Raw genomic sequence first — 21,276 nt, forward strand, 5'->3', positions numbered from 1 at the left:
GGAATATTTTCTCCTTGAAATTCGTGAAAACAGAAAAGTACTGTTGCAACAAAAATACCTGTCTAATACACATGTCAACATTTGTAAATATTTACCAACTAAAGAGGCATCCAATACATGAACCAACAGCCAGAAGTTATGTACCATCAGAAGCAGAGGCAGAAATGCCATGAGTTTGAGGCTAGCCTGAGCTATAGTAATAGTAATAGTAATAATAATAATAATAATAGAAAGAAAATCTATAATCAGATTGGTAGATTGGTCAAAAACTAACTCTAATGTGCCCATGACTTTGATATTTGGTTGGAGCCTTGATTTCTAACAAAAAGCAATAGTGGTGGCCTTTTCTCGACAGATTTATAATTTCTTACCTCATTTTGAAGATAAATACCTTTTGGGCTCGAAAAAACTCACACGTTCAAAGGGTCACTATTAGCGTTATGCAAATTTACTCTGATGAACTGTTTTTGGTCCTGCCAGGAAGATTATGAACCTTCCAGATGTAACTCACAGTTGTTTTCCCCACCATTCACAAACCATAAATCCTGGAGGTTTTCTTGACAGTAGGACCAAGACCCTTGAGGAAAATACCATTAGCCATGAGTTGGAAGTGAAAGGTTTCCTTAGCAGGGTAATGGTGTCAGCTGACCTTTGAAGCTGAGAACTAATGGATCTGACCCTGTACACAATAGACAGCCGGAAAGAAGCTTTGATGGGAGGCGTACATCAATAATTGAACAAGCGTGGGAGCAGTGTGTGCTAGACGGGAGGCATACTTCGGTAATTGAACAAGCGTAGGAACAGTGTGTGCTCCTGTTTCTCCTGGTTGTTTCTTAGTGTGCCCAACACCTTTCCGATCTAACATCGGGAGCTTGTGACTGACGCTCGAAACACAGAGCTTTAGTGGGAGAGAATTTTAACGTCATAGGTTCGCTTTTCTTGTGCATTGAATGAAAAGCAAAAGAAAACATATGATTAAAGGCAATCTTGTTGAAATTGTGAAAAATAAGATGGAAGTGTGTGGACTTGAGAAAACAAGAAGAACATGGCATGCTATGAGCCTTTTTGCGGTCCCTCTTAATGTGATGGGAGAGAAGGATGTTCTTTGGATGGTTCTGATTTGAAAAACTACCAAATATTGGCATATTGAAAATAAGCTGTGTCCACTACTGAGCGGTAATTGTTTGAGAAGAGACTACTTTGGTTTCACTGTTTTCTAAGAGAAAGTTAATAGGAGGCTGTCACTGCTGTGGTTAAAGATGGGAGACAGTTTGAATACCAGGGACAGGGACCCTACATGCTTAGTGTGCAGTAGTGAACTAATGTTATTTTCTGATGTAGGGTGCTGCCCACTAATTGGTCACGATTTGAGGGTAAAGATTCCTCTGTCGACAGAAGTCAGAATTCAGCCCATCAGTTCATTCAGCACATGTCTATCAGTACAGATGGATATTTTTAATATAGTCTTTGAAATATCTTACTCTTGTTTGTATGTGATCAGGATTTTTTTAGAAGATATAATTAGTAAAATTTTTTTTTTACTTTAATAATATTATTTAGAAGTACTTTCCCAATATAATGAGAGCTGGCCTTGCCAAATAGAAACATAATATCCTTTAATTTATATAGCAAGCACTTACTGTTTGCAGGGTCATTTTAGGCATAGTGACTCATGTAGGCTCTTATTGAAACATACTGTCATAGTCCTGGAAACATAACTAAGAGCGGAAGGGACACGACAGGAGTTTAGACTTCCGACTAACAGCCCATGGCTCTGAGGTGTACTTCTCTTGCCTCAGTAAGAATCCCAGAGCAGGCTTAGGGCTGCCCCAGCAGTCTGAGATCCAGCACTGTGCCCTTGAATTCCCTGTAAATATATTCTTAATAACACATGTCATCTTAGAAGGCTGGGGATAAGTACTTGGTGAATAAGCAACCCCGTTTAAGGTTTGGTATGAAGACCAACAGAGACAGGACACTCACTTGAACTGGCCTTCCCTTCTACAGTGACACATCCCCACCTACCGCTACCCACAGGCCTGCAACCTCCTTACCACAATATCTGTGCCTGGAGAGCCAGTAATGTTGAGGGTTTTTTCCACTTGGGTATGAGATGGAGTGGTATAAATTACAGTAGCAGTTCCTCGATGAGGAAGCACCAGCTGCTTTTTATATTTAAGGAAGCCAAAATCATATTTATTTCATTTTTAAAGTGTCTTAAAGTGTCGTTCTGCCCCAACCACACCAGGCTTTCCAGGTGCTCTTCTGATGGTGGTAATGGGGTTCTTACATCAGTTGGAATCGAGCGTCACCTTTCCTCTGTGTTTCCTTCTCTGGTGTTTCCAGTGCGAGCGGCGGCCTTGATAACGAAACGCATTTCCTCAACAACACGTTACTGGAATATGTAGATTTGACGCGACAGCTTCTGGAAGCAGAGAATGAAAAGGACTCTGACACCCTGAAGGACATCCGATGCCATTTCAGTGCCTTAGTGGCGAACATCATTCAGAATGTTCCGGGTAGGCTTTCAGCTCCTCAAAGCACTCCGGTTTGCTCCGGGCCTTTCTGTGCTCTTCTCGCCTTGGAAGCTGTGTATTTTAAGGAAGTAACCTGTAGCTGGGACATGGAGGCTCAGTAGGGAGAGGCACTTAATGCCCAGACCAGTCATGTGAGTGTCATCTCTGGGACCCACGTGGAGGGAGAGAACTGATGGCTGCAGGCCGACGTGTGACTGCCACACCAGCTCTGAGGCATGTTCACACGTGTGCATGCGTGTACACACACACACACACACACACACACACACGAATAAATAAGTGTAATATTTTTTAGAGCCTCTAACTTGAGAGCATCCTGATAAACTACGTCAGCACAATGTCAATAGCAAGCGGGTTTTTGTTTTTTTACCTTAAAATTAGTGTCAGTAACTAGAAATCAAGAAGGAATCAACTCGGTAGGGATTGTCAGCCATCAAGACACTGATGCAAATTCAGAAGATACCAATTACAATGAGCTGTTTGAACGAGCTTATGGCAGATACAGTGAGCCAGGAATGTAACTCAAAGTGATAACTGAGAATAAGATGAACGAATCACACCTACACAGCGAAGGAAGAACACAGGTGATGGATATAAATTAAACAAGTGGACAATGCTACCGATGGCCTCATCTAACAGACGTGTGCCTGTGGACGGGGTGGCCTCATCTAACAGATGCACGCCTGTTTTTGAGCAGACACTGAGAAATGTGCTAGGAAGATTGATCTGTACAACTGCTTCAAAATGTCGTAAATTCTTTCCAAAAAAGATCTTAAAAGATTACCATGAGCCTTTTGCATGCAGCAAAAGTTGATTTTTTTTTCTCTCTCTCCAAATATGATGATTTTGTTATTTTAAGTAATATATGCCAACCTTTGGCATTCAATCACATGAATTGCATTTTTTTACAGGATCTTTTAAGTATATAATTAGGCTTGCTAATTGTAGGCACAGGAGCCTTACTTTGCCCTTTGAAAAGTAAATGTTACTTAAGGGCCAAGAGCGTTTTTCTTCTCTTATTTTCTGTGTAGCAGAGTGGCTGGTATAAAGATAGATTTAGTTTTGTTGCTGTGCACTTTCCCCACAGCTTCCATCATGATTTATTGGATGCTATTGAGTGTCTTAACTCATATTGATCCAGAGAATATTAGGGTCGGTGTGCTGGCTAGTTTTATGTCATTGTAACAAAGGTAGAGCCATCTGAAAAGAGGGGACCTCAGTTGAGAAAATGCCTCCTTAAGATCTGGCTGTAGCGCATTTCATAGTGATGGATGGGGGAGGGCCCAGCCCTTTGCGAGCAGCCCCTGTGCTGGTGGTCCTGGGTTCTGTAAGAAAGCAGACTGAGCGTGCCACGAGGAGCTGTTATGTGGGCTGTGTGGACAGGTGAGTGAAGCAAACCCTTTCCTTGTCGCCCTTGGTCATGGCGTCTCATCACAGCAATGGGGACCCTGACTTGAAAGGGGCACGTTCCCCTGCACGAGTAGGTACCGAACCAATTCACAGAGCCCTGCAGGCTTCTGGCACCAGCACAGGGCATACAGCCATCTGCACATAGACCTGGAGTAGGTCTGCTCGCCTTTGCTCTCGTCTCAGGACCTATGTGTGCTTTCTTTCCCAAGGGATCTCTTCTGCTGGGAGAAAAATACAAAATTTGAAGCAGGACTTTCCTAGTCAAAAGCCCTCATTTAGCAGTGAGTCAGACGCCTTGTGGTGACGCCTTCACGGAGTTCATCAGGCAGCCAGGAAGAAGCTGGTCCTGACTCCAGCTCCTGCCTAGACTCCTTGCAGTATCCCGCCTGGAGGTTTTAGATGATTCAAATGCAGCTTCCTCTTCGTCTCCTGATGTTGGCATGCACATTAGAACAAATGAACTAGGAGTAAATATGTCTCCCTGTTTTCGTATTTACAGTGCACCAGAGAAGAAGTATTTTTCCTCAACAAAGCCTTCGTCACAGTCTGTTCATGCTGTTCAGTCACTGGGCAGGCCCCTTTAGCATCATGTTTACGCCCTTGGACAGATACAGCGATAGGAATATGCAAATCAATAGACATCAATACTGTGCGCTAAAGGTATTTCCAAAGATCCCTGATTTCCTTCTCACTGTGTTAGAACCTTCTTATGCGATAGCACGAATAAAAAAGGGGTTCCTCAGAGCACCTAGAATGTCGGGGTCTGGGTTTGTCTGCCACATAGGAAGCTTTGTCTAGTTTCCTAAAATACGGCACAGAAGAGTTCCAGAAATCTGTAAGATTTCATCATTGTTTTCCGAAAGGATTAGGGTACCTATTTTTGTTTGTATTTAAGTGCTCTTTCTCTTGGTCATCTCGTCTTTAAAGTGCGGGCTTAATTTGGTATGATGGCAGACCTACTGACTCATAGTAAATGCTTTGCTTTTAAAGGTTACTTCCAGGATGGGATATAGCTTCCTGACAGAATGCTTGCCTAGCGTGTCTAAGCCCTAGGGTTTATTCCCAGAACAACAACAACAACAAATTGCTATATTTATTTCCTTGTGAAAGGTGTTATGGCTAGATACACATTAAGTGGCAACATTCGCCTCTTAAATGTGCTAACTGTGGTTCTAATGCTGTCGTTTGAAGGCTATGTCTGCTGTGCTGTGCTGCGGCCCTGTCGCAGACAATGTGGGGCTGTCATCAGACGGGTATTTGTACAAATGGCTGGATAACATTCTGGACTCTCTGGATAAGAAGGTAATTCTCACAGGCTCCTGAAGTGTCCTCAGAAGTTACCTTTGCATTATTTGCAATTACCGTGTAGACCTCTGAGATAAGTCTTCCTTCAAAACAGGATAGGATTATATGCATAGAAAAACACAAGGACTGTGGAGACGGCTCCGTGATTGGAGCACTTGTAAGGACCCGGGTTCAGATCCCTAGCACCCATGTAAATGCCAGGTTGATGGGGCAGCCTACTCGTAATCCCATTACTCAGAAAGCAACTGGGATTGCCAGAGCAAACTGGACTAACAGTATTGGTGAGCTCTGGGCACAATGAAGAGATCCTGCCTCAATGAATAAGCACGTGAGATAAAATTAGAGAGGATATATCTTCTAAGAAAGTTAGAATTCTTATTACTCACATGAATAATTTTAATTTCTCTTTCATAGTAAAGGATTAATGTGGGGTCGTATATATATCTTAATAAGATTCAGTCTAAAAAACTAAAATATTAAAGTAGGGTGCATTGCACTCCATGGAGAAGTGTGACCTTTGCTTTGTTTCAGCTCACTATTTTGAACCCTTTTGAGTTAATCCTTCTTTCCTGCCCTCCTCCTCCTCCTCACCCCCATGGCTGTTATCCAGTTTGCACACCAGCTTCACAATATAAAGTGTGGCTTACCCTTCACCCCCTGCCCCTGGCACTGAGTTATTGCAAATAATAATAAAACTTGATAAGAATCACTGAAGAGGGCACCATTCATTTTTTTCTGAAAGCTCATAACCATTGTTCACATTCATCATGTTAGAAGAAAGAATCAAACTAAAATAGCCTTGCAGGGATAAAAAAAAAAAAAATAACAGATACACAAGTGATTCTCCACCCCTAGCCCCCAGCGGGTAACTGGGAATTAGTTGACTGGATTGTGTGATGGTGTGCAGTAAATGCATGCTGCATCCTCAGTGTACACCCTGCTCCTGACTTCCCTCTCCATTACTCTTTTCTTCCTCAGGTTCACCAGTTGGGCTGTGAAGCAGTCACGTTGCTGCTGGAGCTGAACCCAGACCAGAGCAACCTGATGTACTGGGCCGTGGACCGATGCTACACTGGATCCCGGAGGGTAGCAGCCGGTTGCTTCAAAGCCATCGCCAACGTGTTCCAGAACAGGTACTCAGCCCACACACGCACTCAGGGTACAGTTATAGTTGTTTGTGGGTCTGTTTTCAAGAGATTCTTTTAGATCAGAAATGCCAAGAACCCTTTATTTTCTTTCCGTGAACGCTAGTGAAATTTAGTCAGTAAAGGATAACAACTCCCCCCTCCCCCAAATCTGTTGTCTTTAAAACAGGCAGTCACCTGTAGCCTTAGAAGACGTTCACAGACTTGCCTGTTGTTTGCCCTATCCGTTCACTGATGTGAGCATTTCTAAACATTGCTTTTCCTAACGCATGCTGTTTATCTTCAGGGATTATCAGTGTGACACGGTGATGCTCCTGAATTTAATACTGTTTAAAGCAGCTGACTCTTCTAGAAGTATCTATGAAGTTGCTATGCAGCTCCTACAGGTTAGTGTACAAATCGTGTTTAACGTCTAGCTCATGATCTGGTAAAACTGATACATTATTTTTACCATTGATGCATAGTAGTATTGGTAGTGAAGTATGGTACCAAGTTCTGGTTATTAGTGGAAACACAATCCAAAGACAATATTGCTGTTTAAATCTTTAATAATATAAAGTGTTCAGAACGGCCCCATAGAGGATTATATTAGTGTATGTGAATGTATTTTGATACTTAGGATTCACTAATTAGGGCTGGTATATAGGAGTGGCTACTTCTGTTTGACAGATGAGAGTCGGGTGGTTGGGGTAAGTTTTGTTTTGAGAACCATCCTTTATGATATCCTAACTTTTCTTAGATTATCATTATCAAATTTTTAACTAGTTGATAACAAGGCAAGATGCAGTGGTTTTTGAGAAGATCTTAAAGTGGGGCTGGAGTAGGTGCTGATATTCCAAAGGCGCTGAAGTGGTCCCCATGCTGGACCAGCTAAGGAATTACATCCAGTTTCGCTCTTTTTGGTGAAGAGGAAGGTTAGCAGTCACTGGTGCTTCGCGTAGTGTAAGCCAAGGGCAGTTTATAGTCTGTCTAGTGATTAACCCAGAGCTGTTTCCTGGGGCTTTTCCCATGTGCACATACTGTGTGCAATTATGTTTTTACCTGGAAAAGTGATTAATTTTTTTCAAGTCTTTGCACAGTAAGTTGCTAAAGCTACTACAGACTGGACTGTGGACCAGCATCATTGGTGTTGGATACATGGGTGCAAATCTTTCTGAACGGTGACCATCTTCTGCAGACATTTCAAACACTAGAAATTAGCATAGTGATATAAATGACTATAGATTTACATGGAATACTATGTAGGAGAGGTTTTTTTTTTTTTGGTTTTTAATTATAGCTAAATTTTGGAGGAACCCATAAAGTATTAACTAAAGTTGATGGAATTACTTTCCTGTAGATCCTGGAACCGAAGATGTTTCGCTATGCTCACAAATTGGAGGTTCAGAGAACGGATGGAGTCCTCAGCCAGCTGTCCCCGCTGCCACATCTGTATTCCGTATCTTATTACCAGTTGTCTGAGGAGCTAGCCCGGGCATATCCAGAGCTCACTCTCGCCATATTCTCAGGTTGTCCAAGGAAATGCTTCCTGTTTCTTTCGCAGTCAGTTATAACTCTCTCTCTCTCTCTCTCTCTCTCTCTCTCTCTCTCTCTCTCTGTGTGTGTGTGTGTGTGTGTGTGTGTGTGTGTGTGCGTGTGTGTGTGTGTGTACACATGTACATATATACATATAAGTGTGTGCTTGAATGCTGCATGCATGGGAGGCCAGTGGCTGATGCAGGTCTTTTCCGGAGTCGTGTTGACCATTGTTTAGACAGGGCCTCCCTGGTTTCACTAGATGGCCTGGCTCCTCTGTCTGCCTCCTCAGCTTCAAGACTAAAGATGGTTCTATTGTGCCCACCTCTTTACCTGTGTTTGAGGTCCATACTCACATCCTGGTGTTTCCATGGCAAGTGTTTTTCTGACTCAGCCTCCTCCCAGCTCTAAAAGACTATCTTTAGAAAATTCAGAACACCGGAAAATGTGAGGTTGAATCAGAACGTGTCTGAAAGAGTTCTTTCATTAGTAAGAACTTAGACTCATCCATCTTGCTTTTTAAATCTGATGACACTGTCTTGCTCTTTAGAAAAAAGAAGAAGAGGGCTTCCTGTACGCTTTCTGTTTTCTGTTCTGTTTGTTCACAAAGTGAACCCTGAAGGTGGCTGGCTCGCTGGTTCCTCCGTCTCAGTTGGCCCCTCTCCACAGTGCCTTCCTTGAGTACCTATCCACCATCCACCTTCCGCCATGCCATGTTCTCCGTTCCCTTCTCAGGAGGGCGTTCACTCTGTTAGTGGCCGGCTTCTGTCTGAAACTCACCAGATCCCCTCCGGCTGCTGACTCTAATCTCTGGCGTGAAGTCTTCAGTTCTGTGGCTGTTCACAGCCGTGGATGTTAGCTGTCTTCTGTGGCTTTCAGTTCTATCCTGTCTTGGTTTCCCAGGCACTTATCATATGGGCATCTCTCCTACCTCCATGGATTTTTTTTCCTTTCTTCTGTCACCTTTAGTGGAGATTTGCCTGCTATTCATATTGATGTTCCCACACTTCAACCTGAGGTGACTCCATCTCCATGGAAGAGGTTAAGCCTTGACGTGGCCCCAGTTCCTGTACACTAAGTTAAGATGTCTTCATTCAATCTCTTTTGTGTGTCACAGCTTGTTTTTCATGCCAAAACTATCCATTTTGTATATAAACGACAGAACAGCGCCATGCAGAGTGTTTGTCTCTGTCTTGAGACTTTATTCTCACTGTGGTCTTGCTCATTTCAAAAACACAGTTCAGAAGCATCAAGTGTAAAATAGATCTCTAGAACACTTTGAGCTGGCAGAGTTGGAACTAGTCCTTACTCGGTGTGTGCCCATTTTCCTGCCCTTCACCACCCCGTGACCACCATTCAGACCACCTTGTGCTTTTGTGAGTGTGGCTACTCTGGATAGGTAAATGCAATCGCACGGTACTTTGTGTATGTGGCTAGATTACTTCACTTAGCTCAGTGTCTTCTGGACTCCTTCTTGTAGCGCAGAATGAGTTTTCCTCCTCTTGTAAGGCTCTGTGGAATCCCAGTGTCTGCCATCACAGGCCGTTGGCCCATTCTCTCATCTGTCTGTCATTTCACTTGCTTCCCTTTTTGTTCTGAATACAGATGTGCGGATGTCACTTTTCAGTCTCTGCCTTGAATTGTTTAAGATACAGACTCCATAGTTGGGTTGCTTGGATGGTAGAGTGGTTCACCATCTTGTAATCTTACCAAGAGTATGGAAACACTTATTTAACTGCCTAAGGCACTTCGTATAAAAAATAAGTAGGGCTGGTGATGGTGCCACACATTTGCAATCCCAGGAGCACAAGTCTACCCTGGCCTACGTAATAAAAAGCTATCAGAAAATGGAGGAGGTAGATACTTTGTGTTAGCTGGTTCTGTGTTTGCTTTTGTTTTAATTATGTCAGTGAGGAGACATTCGTTATATGAAAGATGGCTTTTGTCACTGGGAAACGGGTAGCATATGTCCTCCTGTTGGCTAAGAAGCACATGGAGTGATGTTAGGTCTCCCCTTTGATATACCTCGAACCAGAGATCAGCCAGCGGATCCAGACGGCTCACCCGGCGGGGCGGCAGGCCATGCTTCATTATCTACTGCCCTGGATGAACAACATTGAGCTGGTCGACTTCAAGCCTCTGCCTTCAGCGAGGCGGCAGGACGAAGATGAGGATGACTCGCTGAAAGACAGAGAGATCATGGTGACAAGCAGACGCTGGCTCCGGGGAGAAGGCTGGGGATCCCCGCAGGCCACCGCCATGGTGTTGAACAATCTCATGTATATGACAGCAAAGGTATGGGGGTCAGCAGGGTGAAATGTGATTGGGAATTGATGCAAAGATGGCTCCAGGACAGACAGACAAACTCTGTGTATCCTCTCATTCCACCAGAGATGACTGACGATGCTGGTGTTTACATTCCCTACAAGAAATAATCATTTCTTTAATACAGACTTTCTATAGAAGCTATTTTCTAACTCTTTGTGGAGTGATGAGTTTGGCTTATTCTAAGCAGCAATTTTTGAAGTGTCTCTTGTGTGTGCTGTTTTTAGTATGGTGATGAGCTGGCCTGGTCAGAGGTGGAGAACGTGTGGACCACACTAGCAGACGGCTGGCCAAAGAACCTGAAAATTATTTTGCACTTTTTGATCAGCATTTGCGGCGTGAATAGTGAACCAAGCCTTTTGCCTTACGTATGTATTATTGAAGTCTGTCTTCCTTTAAAACTGTACCCGTTGACCTGATGTCTGTTAGCCTATGGACACGGGAGAGTAGCGTCAGGACAGTCAGGAACAGTGTGCAGATGTAGTCTTTGACTCATTCAGACAACTGCCACTGGGTGCTGCTCCAGGCCAGGTACACTCGCAAGGTCTGACGTTCGAATTCAAGGATTAGATGGGTTTTGTTCTTTGAAATTACATGGAGAATGACCAGTAGCTGTGTAAATGCAGCTCTGACAAGGACGCCCAAGGAAAGCTGTAGGATGCTGGGACCAACTATCTGAGAAACCCCAGTAAAGGCTAACTAACACTTGAGAGGCGGTGGTAATGATACAAAGCTGGCCCACTGAGGTTCCCCAGGGCTGCAGCTGGTGTTGTGATCGGAGAGCTCAGGGCCTATGTCTTCTGGGAGGAAGGGAAAGCTTAGGAATAGATGGCAGAGCAAGAGACACAGTGTTCTTTTCTGCTATGGGGAAAGGAACACTTAACCCCATCTAAGTTGAAGCTGGAGAGATGGCTCAGTAACTAAGAACACTGGTTGTTCTTTCAGGGGTCCCAGGTTCATTTCCCTGCACTCACATGGTGGCTCACAACTGTCTGTGATTCCATTTTCAGGAACCATACACTCTCTTCTGGCCTCCACCGCAGCACAGTCATGCATGCAGGCAACACACCCATGCATGTTAAATGGAAAATAAAATTTATATTTAAAAAAAAAATCCAGGGCTGGAGAGATGGCTCAGAGGTGAAGAGCACTGACTGCTCTTCCAGAGGTCCTGAGTTCAATTCCCAGCATCTACATGATGGCTCACAACCATCTGTAATGAGATCTGGTGCCCTCTTCTGGCCTGCAGGCATACATGGAGGCTGAACACTGTACATAATAAATAAATAAATCTTAAAAAAAAATCCATCCTCATTAACAACACAGTAGGAGCAATGAAGGCTATAGTGAATGGCCAGAGTGTGCCCCACAGAGGGCCAGTTCTTCCCCAAAGTGTTCCCCAAGAGGGCCAGTTCTTCCCCGAAGTGTACCCCACAGAGAGCCAGTTCCTCAGGAGGTTGCCGTCAGCGTTCTTACAGACCCTTCCAAGTACAGACTATCAGGTATTGAGATGGCTTAGTAATGGATTGATGCTCTTCCACCCAGGAGGTGTAGTCACTTCTGCTTCCGCTTCCTCGATGTTAAAGATGACTCCACTGTTAGACTCAGTGATCTGTAGGAGGAAGAGCGAGTGGAAGTTAGATGCTTGCCTGGAAGGCTGGGTGTGTAGCAATCACAGGGCACTCCTATCCTGATGGCCGCCCAAGGCTTTGTCCATTAACAAGTTTTTACAGAAGAGCACCTCACCCCTTTCCCATTCTCCTTGTGCTTACTGTCTTCCACAAAGAGTCCAACTTTGATTTAAAAAAAAAAAAAACAACTCTGTCTCAATGGGGACTGAATTGATGGCTCAGGACCAAGGGCACTTATTGCTCTTACAGAGGACCGGGTTCAATTCCTTGCCTCAACATGGTGGTACACAGCCAAGTGTACCTCCAGTTCTAAGGGACCTGGTGCCCTCTTCTGGCCTCCACACGGTACAGTGCATTAATACAGTGCTTGTAAACTCACCAGAGCCTGTGCACACACAAAAACAAACAAACGAATGAATTTAAGATTCATGGCCTCTAGACCAAGCCACGAGATTAAAAAGTTGTTTTGTTTTTTTTTTCCTCCTGAACACTTTCTCCTGGGCAGGTGAAGAAAGTCATCGTTTATCTGGGTAGAGACAAAACGATGCAGCTGCTGGAAGAACTGGTGGGTGAGCTTCAGCTTACAGACCCCGTCAGCTCGGGTGTCACACACATGGATAACCCGCCCTATTACCGCATCACTTCCAGCTGCAAAATCCCTTCAGTCACCTCAGGTGAGCGGCACCTGCTGCCTCTGGAAGCCATGCTCTCTCTGCCCGTGTGTGCTTCTTCGAGGGAGTTTGTGTCTTTACATTTTATTACCGATAAAACAAAATCAAATAGTAGGCATGTTCAGTAATTGGTCTGGGATTGGAAAATCTTATATGAGTAAAGAAATTGAATAACGTAAGGATTCTTACTATTATAGAGGGAAATTGTGTCTTTGTACTTTTTCGGGAATGGGGTATAAGTTCGTAAAACAGTAAATTTTTCTGTTTTTAGTTTATTCTTTGTATTTTGTTGAATGTGTTTTTAATGAGTTGCAGTGCTTAATTCAGAAGAATGCTTACTTGCTGAAATAGTTTGTGTGATCCCATGCTATAAATATTTGAATCTGTATTATACATTGTAGCGAGCCAAGTGAATAAAAGTACTGATTTGCTATAAATAGACACAGTCAGGTATGTTCATGAAACACGGAATGATGCTGTGATTTGTGAATGGTGCATTATGGAGTCGCTGAAGCAAGCTAACATAGCCTCAAGTTAATAACAAGCCACCAGCAAATAGCTGATTTCTAGTTAATCAATAAAAAATCAGGAGTCATATATTGGGGAAAGAACCTGAGAGATCAGAGAAGCAACAGCTGCCACCAGTGACTTCCTATCTCTTCTGTTCCTCCATCCTCTCTCAGCCCCGCCTTACTACTTCCTGTCTCCTACACCAGTGACTGCTATCTCTTCTGTTCCTCCATCCTCTCTTAGCCCCGCCTTGTCACCTCCTGTCTCGCATTAGTCCGCTGTCCTCCAAACCCCTATGGTTAATGGCTTTGGTCAGCTTGTGGCTAACTCCACCCCCTGACTCCAAGGAAGCTTTATTGTCAAAATATGATCAAAATACTATACAACATTTCCCCCTTTTTGTCTAAATAAAAAGAGAGGGTTTTAACTAGCATGGGTAAAACTATATACAAGCATAGTAACTATAGACAAATATACACAGGTAAGGATTACACCTACAATGTCCAGTCAGTTTGCATTTGAAAATTCAGATAAAGTACTCCATTATCTATTCTATCTTGGTGAGTCCAAAGTATTGTACCTAATTTACATTCTGTTGTAACTTATATTACCAACCCCAAATTACCTCTTTATGTCCCTCAACCTGATACACTTCACACCTCTTTTATGAGGTTTTTTTTTTAAATTTAGTAACAGGAAAGCTATAACGATAACTGTCATCTTCAACTCCATCAGAGACCTGAGAAGGATATAATATTACCTGAGTAAACAGGAAGTACAAACAGCTCCCAAAAATAAGAAATAATAAAAACAGCTGGCTACCTGGACAGATTCCCAAGGTTCTTCTACAATGTTTGGGCATTTATCTTGGGCTTAGAATATCTGACAGACTTCTGTGAAACAGGAATTTTGAAGGACTGCCCCACCTTGTCTTGGAAAGGTTTTACAGCCACCTTCTTTTGCGTTCTGCTTATCCAATTTGCACAGTATACTTTCAGCAATTGAAGCAAGGATAGTTTCTTTTGCCCAGTTGCTTTTTGCCACAAAGAAAGAAAACTCCATATGGAGTTTCTTTGATGCCCACTGTCTCCTCTGACGCAGAGTAATGCTTCCAAGGGCGGACATGTCTCATTGTCATAAAAAAAAAAAGAAAATTTATTGTTAAAACATCTTAAATGCCATATTCTATAGATCTCTGAAGTGTTTAAAAACCACCTGACAAGGTCTGTTTGACCTTGTGAATATATCTACAAGTTTGATTTTAATAGGTGACTACTAGCCTACATTTCTTCATTATCCTAAATAGTTTGTAATAATAACTTTCAAGCACTAGAAGCTTACTTTACATTGTTAAATGAGATGAATAGGTAAAATACTTTAAACAGGACTAGAAAGATATGGACAGTATGCTCTAAGAAAAATAATCTTAAATTTGTATCAGTGTGCAAAAATATCATAAACAAGAGTAGAAACACATATTCAATATAATATAAAGAACCTCATATTTGTACAGTATACAAAAATCTATACCAATGTAAAATATTTAAGTTAATGGTTGTTTTTGGTTTAAAAATAGGTTCAATAATCTGTCCTTTTATCCTATCATTTCTATATTGCTGCTTTTTTCTTTTCAAAAGGAGATTTCTGAATCTAATCTTCTTTATTCAGCTTTTTTTTTCTGACTGTGACCTGTAATAGGTTTTGTAATATGCAAAAGAACTGTTTTATTTTACTAGAACATACGCTGGAGCATTGTCAGTCTTAATTGATACAGGTAACCCCATAATGGCCATAGCTTCTAATGAATGTGTAATTACAGAATCAGCCTTTTCAGAACTGTTGAAATCCTGGATATGTATCTATGGTATGGTGTACATATTTTAATTCTCCAAACTCTGGAAAATGAAACACATCCATTTACCAAATTTCATTTCTTTGAGTACCATTTGGGTTACTTCCTGCAGGTAGTAGAGTTTGGTTATACAAAAAACAAGTAGGACATTTCCTTATAATTTCCTTGCCTTTTTTTCAAACCCTTGCTCTTAACATAGTGTTTCTTATGAAATTCTGAGACTTCCAGCACATTTCCTGCTGATAATGATCAGTTTCACCATTAGCTTCTGCTAGAGCTGCTAGAGAGCCTGATAGGCCCATATGGGCTCTGATATGTGTTATATATAAGGGATGATTTCTATTTCGAATTATTCCTTGTAATTAAATAAATAACAAAGTTAATTCTGAATCATCTGGAATAAGTTCAGCAGTTTCAATGTAAAGCAACTCTCTCCTTGAGAGCCCTGACTCTGGGTCTGCCTCTTAGCAGGGTGCAGGGTCTGGGAGGAGCATAGCGCTGTTGTCAGGTGACTGTCTTGATGATGTCTTCCTCAACATGTGGTACCTTATCTCCTGGATGGACCAGACCTCCCGGAAAGAGTTCTGATCACTCCCGAGAGAAAGGATGTGGACATGTTTGGGTTGCCAGCTTTCCATCTACCCTCTACCCCTGGTCATTCAGGAAGTGTTTCTCAGCTATGATCCTTGTGCCCTAGTCAAGAAGTCTTGATTTACTCTCGGTGGTGGGAAGACCACCACCAGCTACAAATGTTGTAGAGTTACATTTTGGAAAATGATTACTTTTAACATGGATTTTTCAGACAGTTCTGGTTTTGCACTGTTTTGACAACAGTACAGAAGCCTCTTCATTTCTTCCACTCACTGTCTTCATAATACTTTCTTACCCATTTATTGACCTTTTTGTATTACGATTCTTCATTGTGTCAGTAGGGGAACAGGTATGTCATGGTGTTCATTTGGAGGTCAGAGTACAGCCTGCAGGAATTGGTCTTCCACCATGTGGGTCTCTGGGGTCGAACTCAGGTTGTCAGGCTTGGTAGCAGGCGCATTTACCCCCTGAGCCATACCTCCCACACCCACCATCCCTGTTTGTTCTGTCTGAGAACATGGTGGTCACTACGAGCATCATCGTCACCTTGCTTTCGTGCCAGAGTCAGATTGATTAAGATGTTTATTATTCTCCTCAGCTGACAGGTGCTCTTTTATCTTTGATGACAGGAACTACTTCCAGTAGCAATACAATGGTAGCTCCCACTGAGGGCAACGCTGACAGTAAGGCCCTAAAGGAGAACTTTGAAGAGAGGTAAGTACTTCTGTCTCAGAGAGTTTGGTAATTTCCTCTCAGGACTGTGTAATGGTTCATGCTAATATTCCAGTGGTACATGCATTTTCATACTTGAACATTTTCACATTGGCTCCTCAGCCCCCTAGACTTTTTGATATGAAGGGTGAATGTGATAAGTTACTATCTCCAGAGACTTTTCCAAGTATTTTCTCTGCCTGTTTCTATACCTAGCTCTCACCAGGATCCCCACATGATGGGATGCTTAGAGGGGAATAATTGAGAGCTTCAGCTTTGGAATTATAAAGCAGAAATTGGTGTGTGCTTTGTGGCAATAGTTTGTATAAAGTGCTCCTTTTCCACATAGAAAGTAAGACATCAGAAGAATGAAGGGATGGTTTGATGCATAAGGCACTTGCCACACAAGCATGTGGATTAGGGAAGAGATTCTCAGACTCCATAGAAGTCAAGCAGCCGTGGCAGCCCAACTGGTCACTCTAGCGCTCAGCAAGGGTGGGGGTAGAAAAGGGATCCCTGAGAGTAGCCACATGGGCAAGGCCTTAGTCAGTAAGGAAAGTAGAGAGCCATTGAGGAAGACAGCCTCCACACACACATGCACAAACCAAGAGAAAAATGAAGTGAGTTGGACCTAACTTTTTCTTTTGGGCCACCAACCAACTCCCAAATCATGACACAGAGACTTATTAGTTTTGAATGCTCAGCCTAGCTTAGGTTTATTTCTGGCTAGTTGTTTTAACTTAAATTAACCTGTTTCTATTTATCTGCCTTTTGCTTCAGGACTTATTACCTTTCTTACTTCTGTATGTCTTTTTTTTTTAAAGATAGTTAGTTTTATTTTATATGTGCACATTGGTGTTTTGCCTGCAGGCATATCTGTGTGTGGGAATCAGACCCCTTGGAACAGGAGTTATAGACAGCTGTGAGCTCTCATGTGGGTGCTGGGAATCGAACCTAAGTCCTCTGGAAGGGAAACCAGTTCTCTTAACCACTGAGCCATGTCTCTAGCCCCACTTCTGTATATCTTACTTTCACTCCTTCTCTATGTCTGCTGGCTAGCAGTATCGCCCTCATTTTCTCTTCCTCCTTCTCCTCTTTTTCTTTCTTGAGCCTAGATTTCTCCTATTATTTATTCTCTCAGCCTGCTAGCCCCACCTATCCTTTCTCTGCCTAGCTGTTGGTCATTCAATTAGGCAGGCAAAATGAAACAGGTGTAACTTATCTTTACATAATTAAACTCACATCCTTACATCGTTAAACAAACACACCATAAACAGATGTAACACACCTTTACACAGTTAAGTAATAGTCCACAGCATATACAAATGTAACACTTCTTTGCCTAGTTAAAATAATATTCCACAACAGTGAATGGTAAGGTGGAAATGTCACATCACCATGATCTGTGCATGACTCCCGTGGTCCTTCCCACAGCTATGTGCACCTGGACATCTACAGTGGACTGAACAGTCATTTAAACCGGCAACATCACAGACTGGAGTCTCGATACAGTAGCAGCTCCGGAGGGTCTTACGAAGAGGAAAAAAGTAACCAATTCTCAATGCTCCTTAGATAACTATTTTGGTGACATATATTGTTAACTGTGTTAATGAGTTTGTTTTCTCCAAGAAATTGTTTTAGATTGTTGTATTTGACTGCCACTAGTTCTAATGTGATCTGAGGCATCTTTATTTTAAGGAATGAATTTATTAAGGCATAGTAAGTTGGGAGGGTTTTTTGTTTTAAGTGTTATAGAATTCATTCTCAAGGTCAGAGAGCCAGGAGGTGGTGGCGCACGCCTTTAATCCCAGCACGTGGGAGTCAGAGGCAGGTGGATCTCTGGCTTGAAGGCCAGCCTGGTCTACAGAGTGAGTTCCAGGGTAGCCAGAGCTACACAGAGAAACCCTGTCTCCAAAAAAAAAAAAAAAAAAAAAAAAAGTTTTCAGAGAACAGACATTGGATGGGTCTGGCTGTTCTCTAAACAGATTTGCTTATCTTATGGATCCACATTTTCCTGAGAGGTTTTCTCTTACACTTCCAAAGTGATCCATCCTAACCAAGTAGCGCTGCCACATGAAGGAAGGGCAGAATAGAAACACGAGATTGTAACTGGATTTGGGCCCTGGAGGATCTGGTCCAGTCTCCTCATTTTGGGCATCATGGAACTGAGGTCCAGAGAGGTTAAGTGACTTATCCACGTCACACAGAATTCATTTTTCCAGGTGTTGTTCTGCACCCTGCAGCCCCATGTGGTAGAACAGATTTCTTTCAGAGGTGGATTTGTGTCAGCCCAGTCTCAGGAAATATTAGAATCAAATAACTAACCAGAAGATACTTGTTTCAGGCATCTTCATTTTTATATGGTCTCCTGGTTTGGCTTTCAACTAGGGAGACATAGGGACATGCCAGTAGATTTTGCTTTACTATAAAGGATAGCTCATCAATCAGTAAATCAGTCTCTCAATTCACCCCCCACCCCATTTATAATATTTGTACCTAGGTCTCCATAGCAAATGTGTATCTAGATAGTGGGAGATTATCTTGGATCCCTGTCCAATGCTGTGAATAGTGGGTGTCTTACTAGAGCTTGCTTATATGGCAGACATTAGATGGTGCAGAAAATGAGATCATTTTATCTTGATAGGTGATTCAATGCCACTTTATTCTAATTGGCGCCTGAAAGTGATGGAGCATAACCAAGGAGAGCCACTGCCCTTCCCACCAGCTGGAGGCTGCTGGTCACCACTGGTGGATTACGTGCCTGAAACGTCATCACCTGGATTACCTCTTCACAGGTGGACTAGAGCGTCATTCCTATTTCCTTCGAGCCACGTTGCAGCTGAAACGCTTTCAGCTTCCTAGATACTCTGACAGCACAGCGTAGGAGTGGTCGTCCTTGTTGAGATGCTGCATCAAAACTAGCCCGCTCTGTTGAGATCCTAAGAGATTCAAAACCGTATTGTGAGCGCACAAAGTTAACGTTACCGTTCCTCTGCTGCCCTTCTGGGTGCCTGGCATAGTTACTTCACCTTTCTTCGACCCAGTTACCACATCTGGAAAAAAAAAAAAAGTGACTTCTTTGTGGTCAGCCCTGTTTTTGGAATTCAATTAACCTGAATTCTACTAAGTAAAATCACAGCAAAGGCAATGACTACATTCTTTTAGAACTTACCAAGGCGCCAAACACGTACCGAACACTCATTGGGGCAAGTGGTACATGCGGTAGGTTTGAAGAGTCAAGATAAGGAAATCCAGCCCTTGACTGCAAGGAGCTCCAAGCCCTGAGTTTTGGGCTAAAGCTGTCACTCTAAATGGTTTTCTTCTCCTGCATTTGTTTGTCCTCTTTTTACCCTCTAGAAAAGTGTCTTTCCATAGAGTACTCAACTCTTGGAGGAATGTGAGCAGGAGATTTCTCTGGGTCACTTCCGCTCCAGGAAGCCGCTAACGGTGTTCTCGCTGTCGCAGGTGTAACATAGCTGTGATCCTGCTGACGGATCTGATCATCGACCACAGTGTGAAGGTGGAGTGGGGCGGCTACCTCCATCTTCTTCTTCATGCAATCTTTATAGGTAAGGCCTTCTGATTCCTCCGCTTTTGTGTCTCTGGGGCCATTTTTAAGTTGGTTCATTTTTCAGAAAGCCGTTAGATCCATAGTCCTCAGCCTGTAGGTCACGACCCCTTGGGGAGGGTCGAATGCCCCTTTCACAGGGGTGGCATAGAAGGTATCCTGCTCGTCAGATGTTTACATTACGATTCATAATAATACTAAATTGGAATTGTGAAATTCCAGCACTGGAGTAACTTTTGGGTTGGGGTTTACTACAGCATGAGGAGCTATATTAAAGGGTCGCCGTGTCAGGGAGGTCAGAAATCAGTGCCTTGATGCTTCTGTTTCCTCTCTTTGCCGCTTCCATGAGACTCTTCACATTCGCTCTCTTCGGTGGGGAGTTACCTTAGCCTGACCGCAGCATGTCCATTGCCTTTTACTTGGAAACAAGGCCAGGGCTCCGTGCACACCAAGCAAGCGTGTTACCTCCCAGCTTCTCCAGCCCACATTATCCCTATTCATATGCGCATTCCATGGCTCCTTGTACCTGTTACAAAAATACATATGCACTCTATCCTGCTAGGGGGGGCCTATTGCTACAGTAAAATTAGATCACCCTAGAGATCGGAGCCTTTCAGAGGGAATGGAGAATGGAAATGCATTCCAGCTGTTGAAAGCTCTGACCATTGCACGGTCTGATGACAGCTGAGTCTGCCTGTGTCCTAGGTAACAGGTGAGAACTCTTCCACATCTGTACTTCCTCTGTGATTTGGACATTGGCTTTTTGAAGGGAGTCAAGGTAGCCATCTTCTGATAATGCTTTCCTATCAAGAGCACATAAATACAGGGCTTGCCCCTCCCTAATTCTCGTGGCAAATAGACATTTGCTTTGTCTTACATGCCAGGCAAAATAGAATGCCTACTTTCTTAAAAGAATTCGTGGATATCTGGTGTTACCTAGCAGAGCCGTAATTTCTAAGAGGTCGTGAAGTTTTTGGTATGAAACCAATTGAAAAGTTACCTTAAGTGCTGGGCAGAAGTAGGCAGATCTCTGTGAGTTCCAGACCAACCCTGGCTACATAGGGAGACCCTCTCTCAAACAAAAAGAATTACCCTGACTCTCCACAAGCATTTATACAGTGAGGAAGAAGGCCACATTATAAATGTATGAGGAAACTTAAAACCAATTTAAAAATAAGCTGTGCATAACACAATATTCCATGAAATCTCTTGCACACAGTGAGCATTTCTGTTCATGGAGTCTGGATACCTGGACTGAACCCTCCACAGTTTGCACATTCTCTGGGTATACGGATCGGGCTCATGTGGGCTGGAGGAGAAGCCGGGAGATAACGTGCTTGCTTGGCAATGGACATGCTTGTGGTCAGACTCAGAGGAACTCCCCACCCTCTGGGTCTAAACTCAGCGTATATAGGTGTTTTTCCTGGTCCCCCAGTATCCCTGAGGTGTCCTCTGACCGCCTCTGAGATGGCATCTCCGTTCTATTTTTAGTAATCCAGATTTGA

The 21,276-nt window shown here is 43.0% G+C and overlaps 1 protein-coding gene across 10 annotated transcripts in view; it reads left to right on the forward strand.

The window, feature by feature from the left end:
* Fryl (FRY like transcription coactivator) overlaps positions 1 to 21,276 on the forward strand; it is a 237,554-nt gene that overhangs the window by 170,198 nt on the left and 46,080 nt on the right. For all 10 annotated transcript variants that reach the window (XM_087908964.1, XM_087908963.1, XM_087908958.1 and 7 more), the window contains 13 exons: positions 2,347 to 2,519; positions 4,447 to 4,607; positions 5,139 to 5,249; positions 6,231 to 6,385; positions 6,684 to 6,783; positions 7,737 to 7,905; positions 9,948 to 10,207; positions 10,465 to 10,605; positions 12,374 to 12,542; positions 16,122 to 16,206; positions 17,638 to 17,750; positions 18,848 to 18,998; positions 19,669 to 19,772. In XM_087908964.1, the coding sequence (XP_087765090.1) occupies positions 2,347 to 2,519; positions 4,447 to 4,607; positions 5,139 to 5,249; positions 6,231 to 6,385; positions 6,684 to 6,783; positions 7,737 to 7,905; positions 9,948 to 10,207; positions 10,465 to 10,605; positions 12,374 to 12,542; positions 16,122 to 16,206; positions 17,638 to 17,750; positions 18,848 to 18,998; positions 19,669 to 19,772 (1,892 nt within the window). The remainder of the gene's footprint in view (positions 1 to 2,346; positions 2,520 to 4,446; positions 4,608 to 5,138; positions 5,250 to 6,230; positions 6,386 to 6,683; positions 6,784 to 7,736; positions 7,906 to 9,947; positions 10,208 to 10,464; positions 10,606 to 12,373; positions 12,543 to 16,121; positions 16,207 to 17,637; positions 17,751 to 18,847; positions 18,999 to 19,668; positions 19,773 to 21,276) is intronic.

This window comes from Myodes glareolus, chromosome 8 (genome assembly GCF_982192425.1).
Source record: "Myodes glareolus chromosome 8, mMyoGla1.1, whole genome shotgun sequence".
NCBI lineage: Eukaryota > Metazoa > Chordata > Mammalia > Rodentia > Cricetidae > Myodes > Myodes glareolus.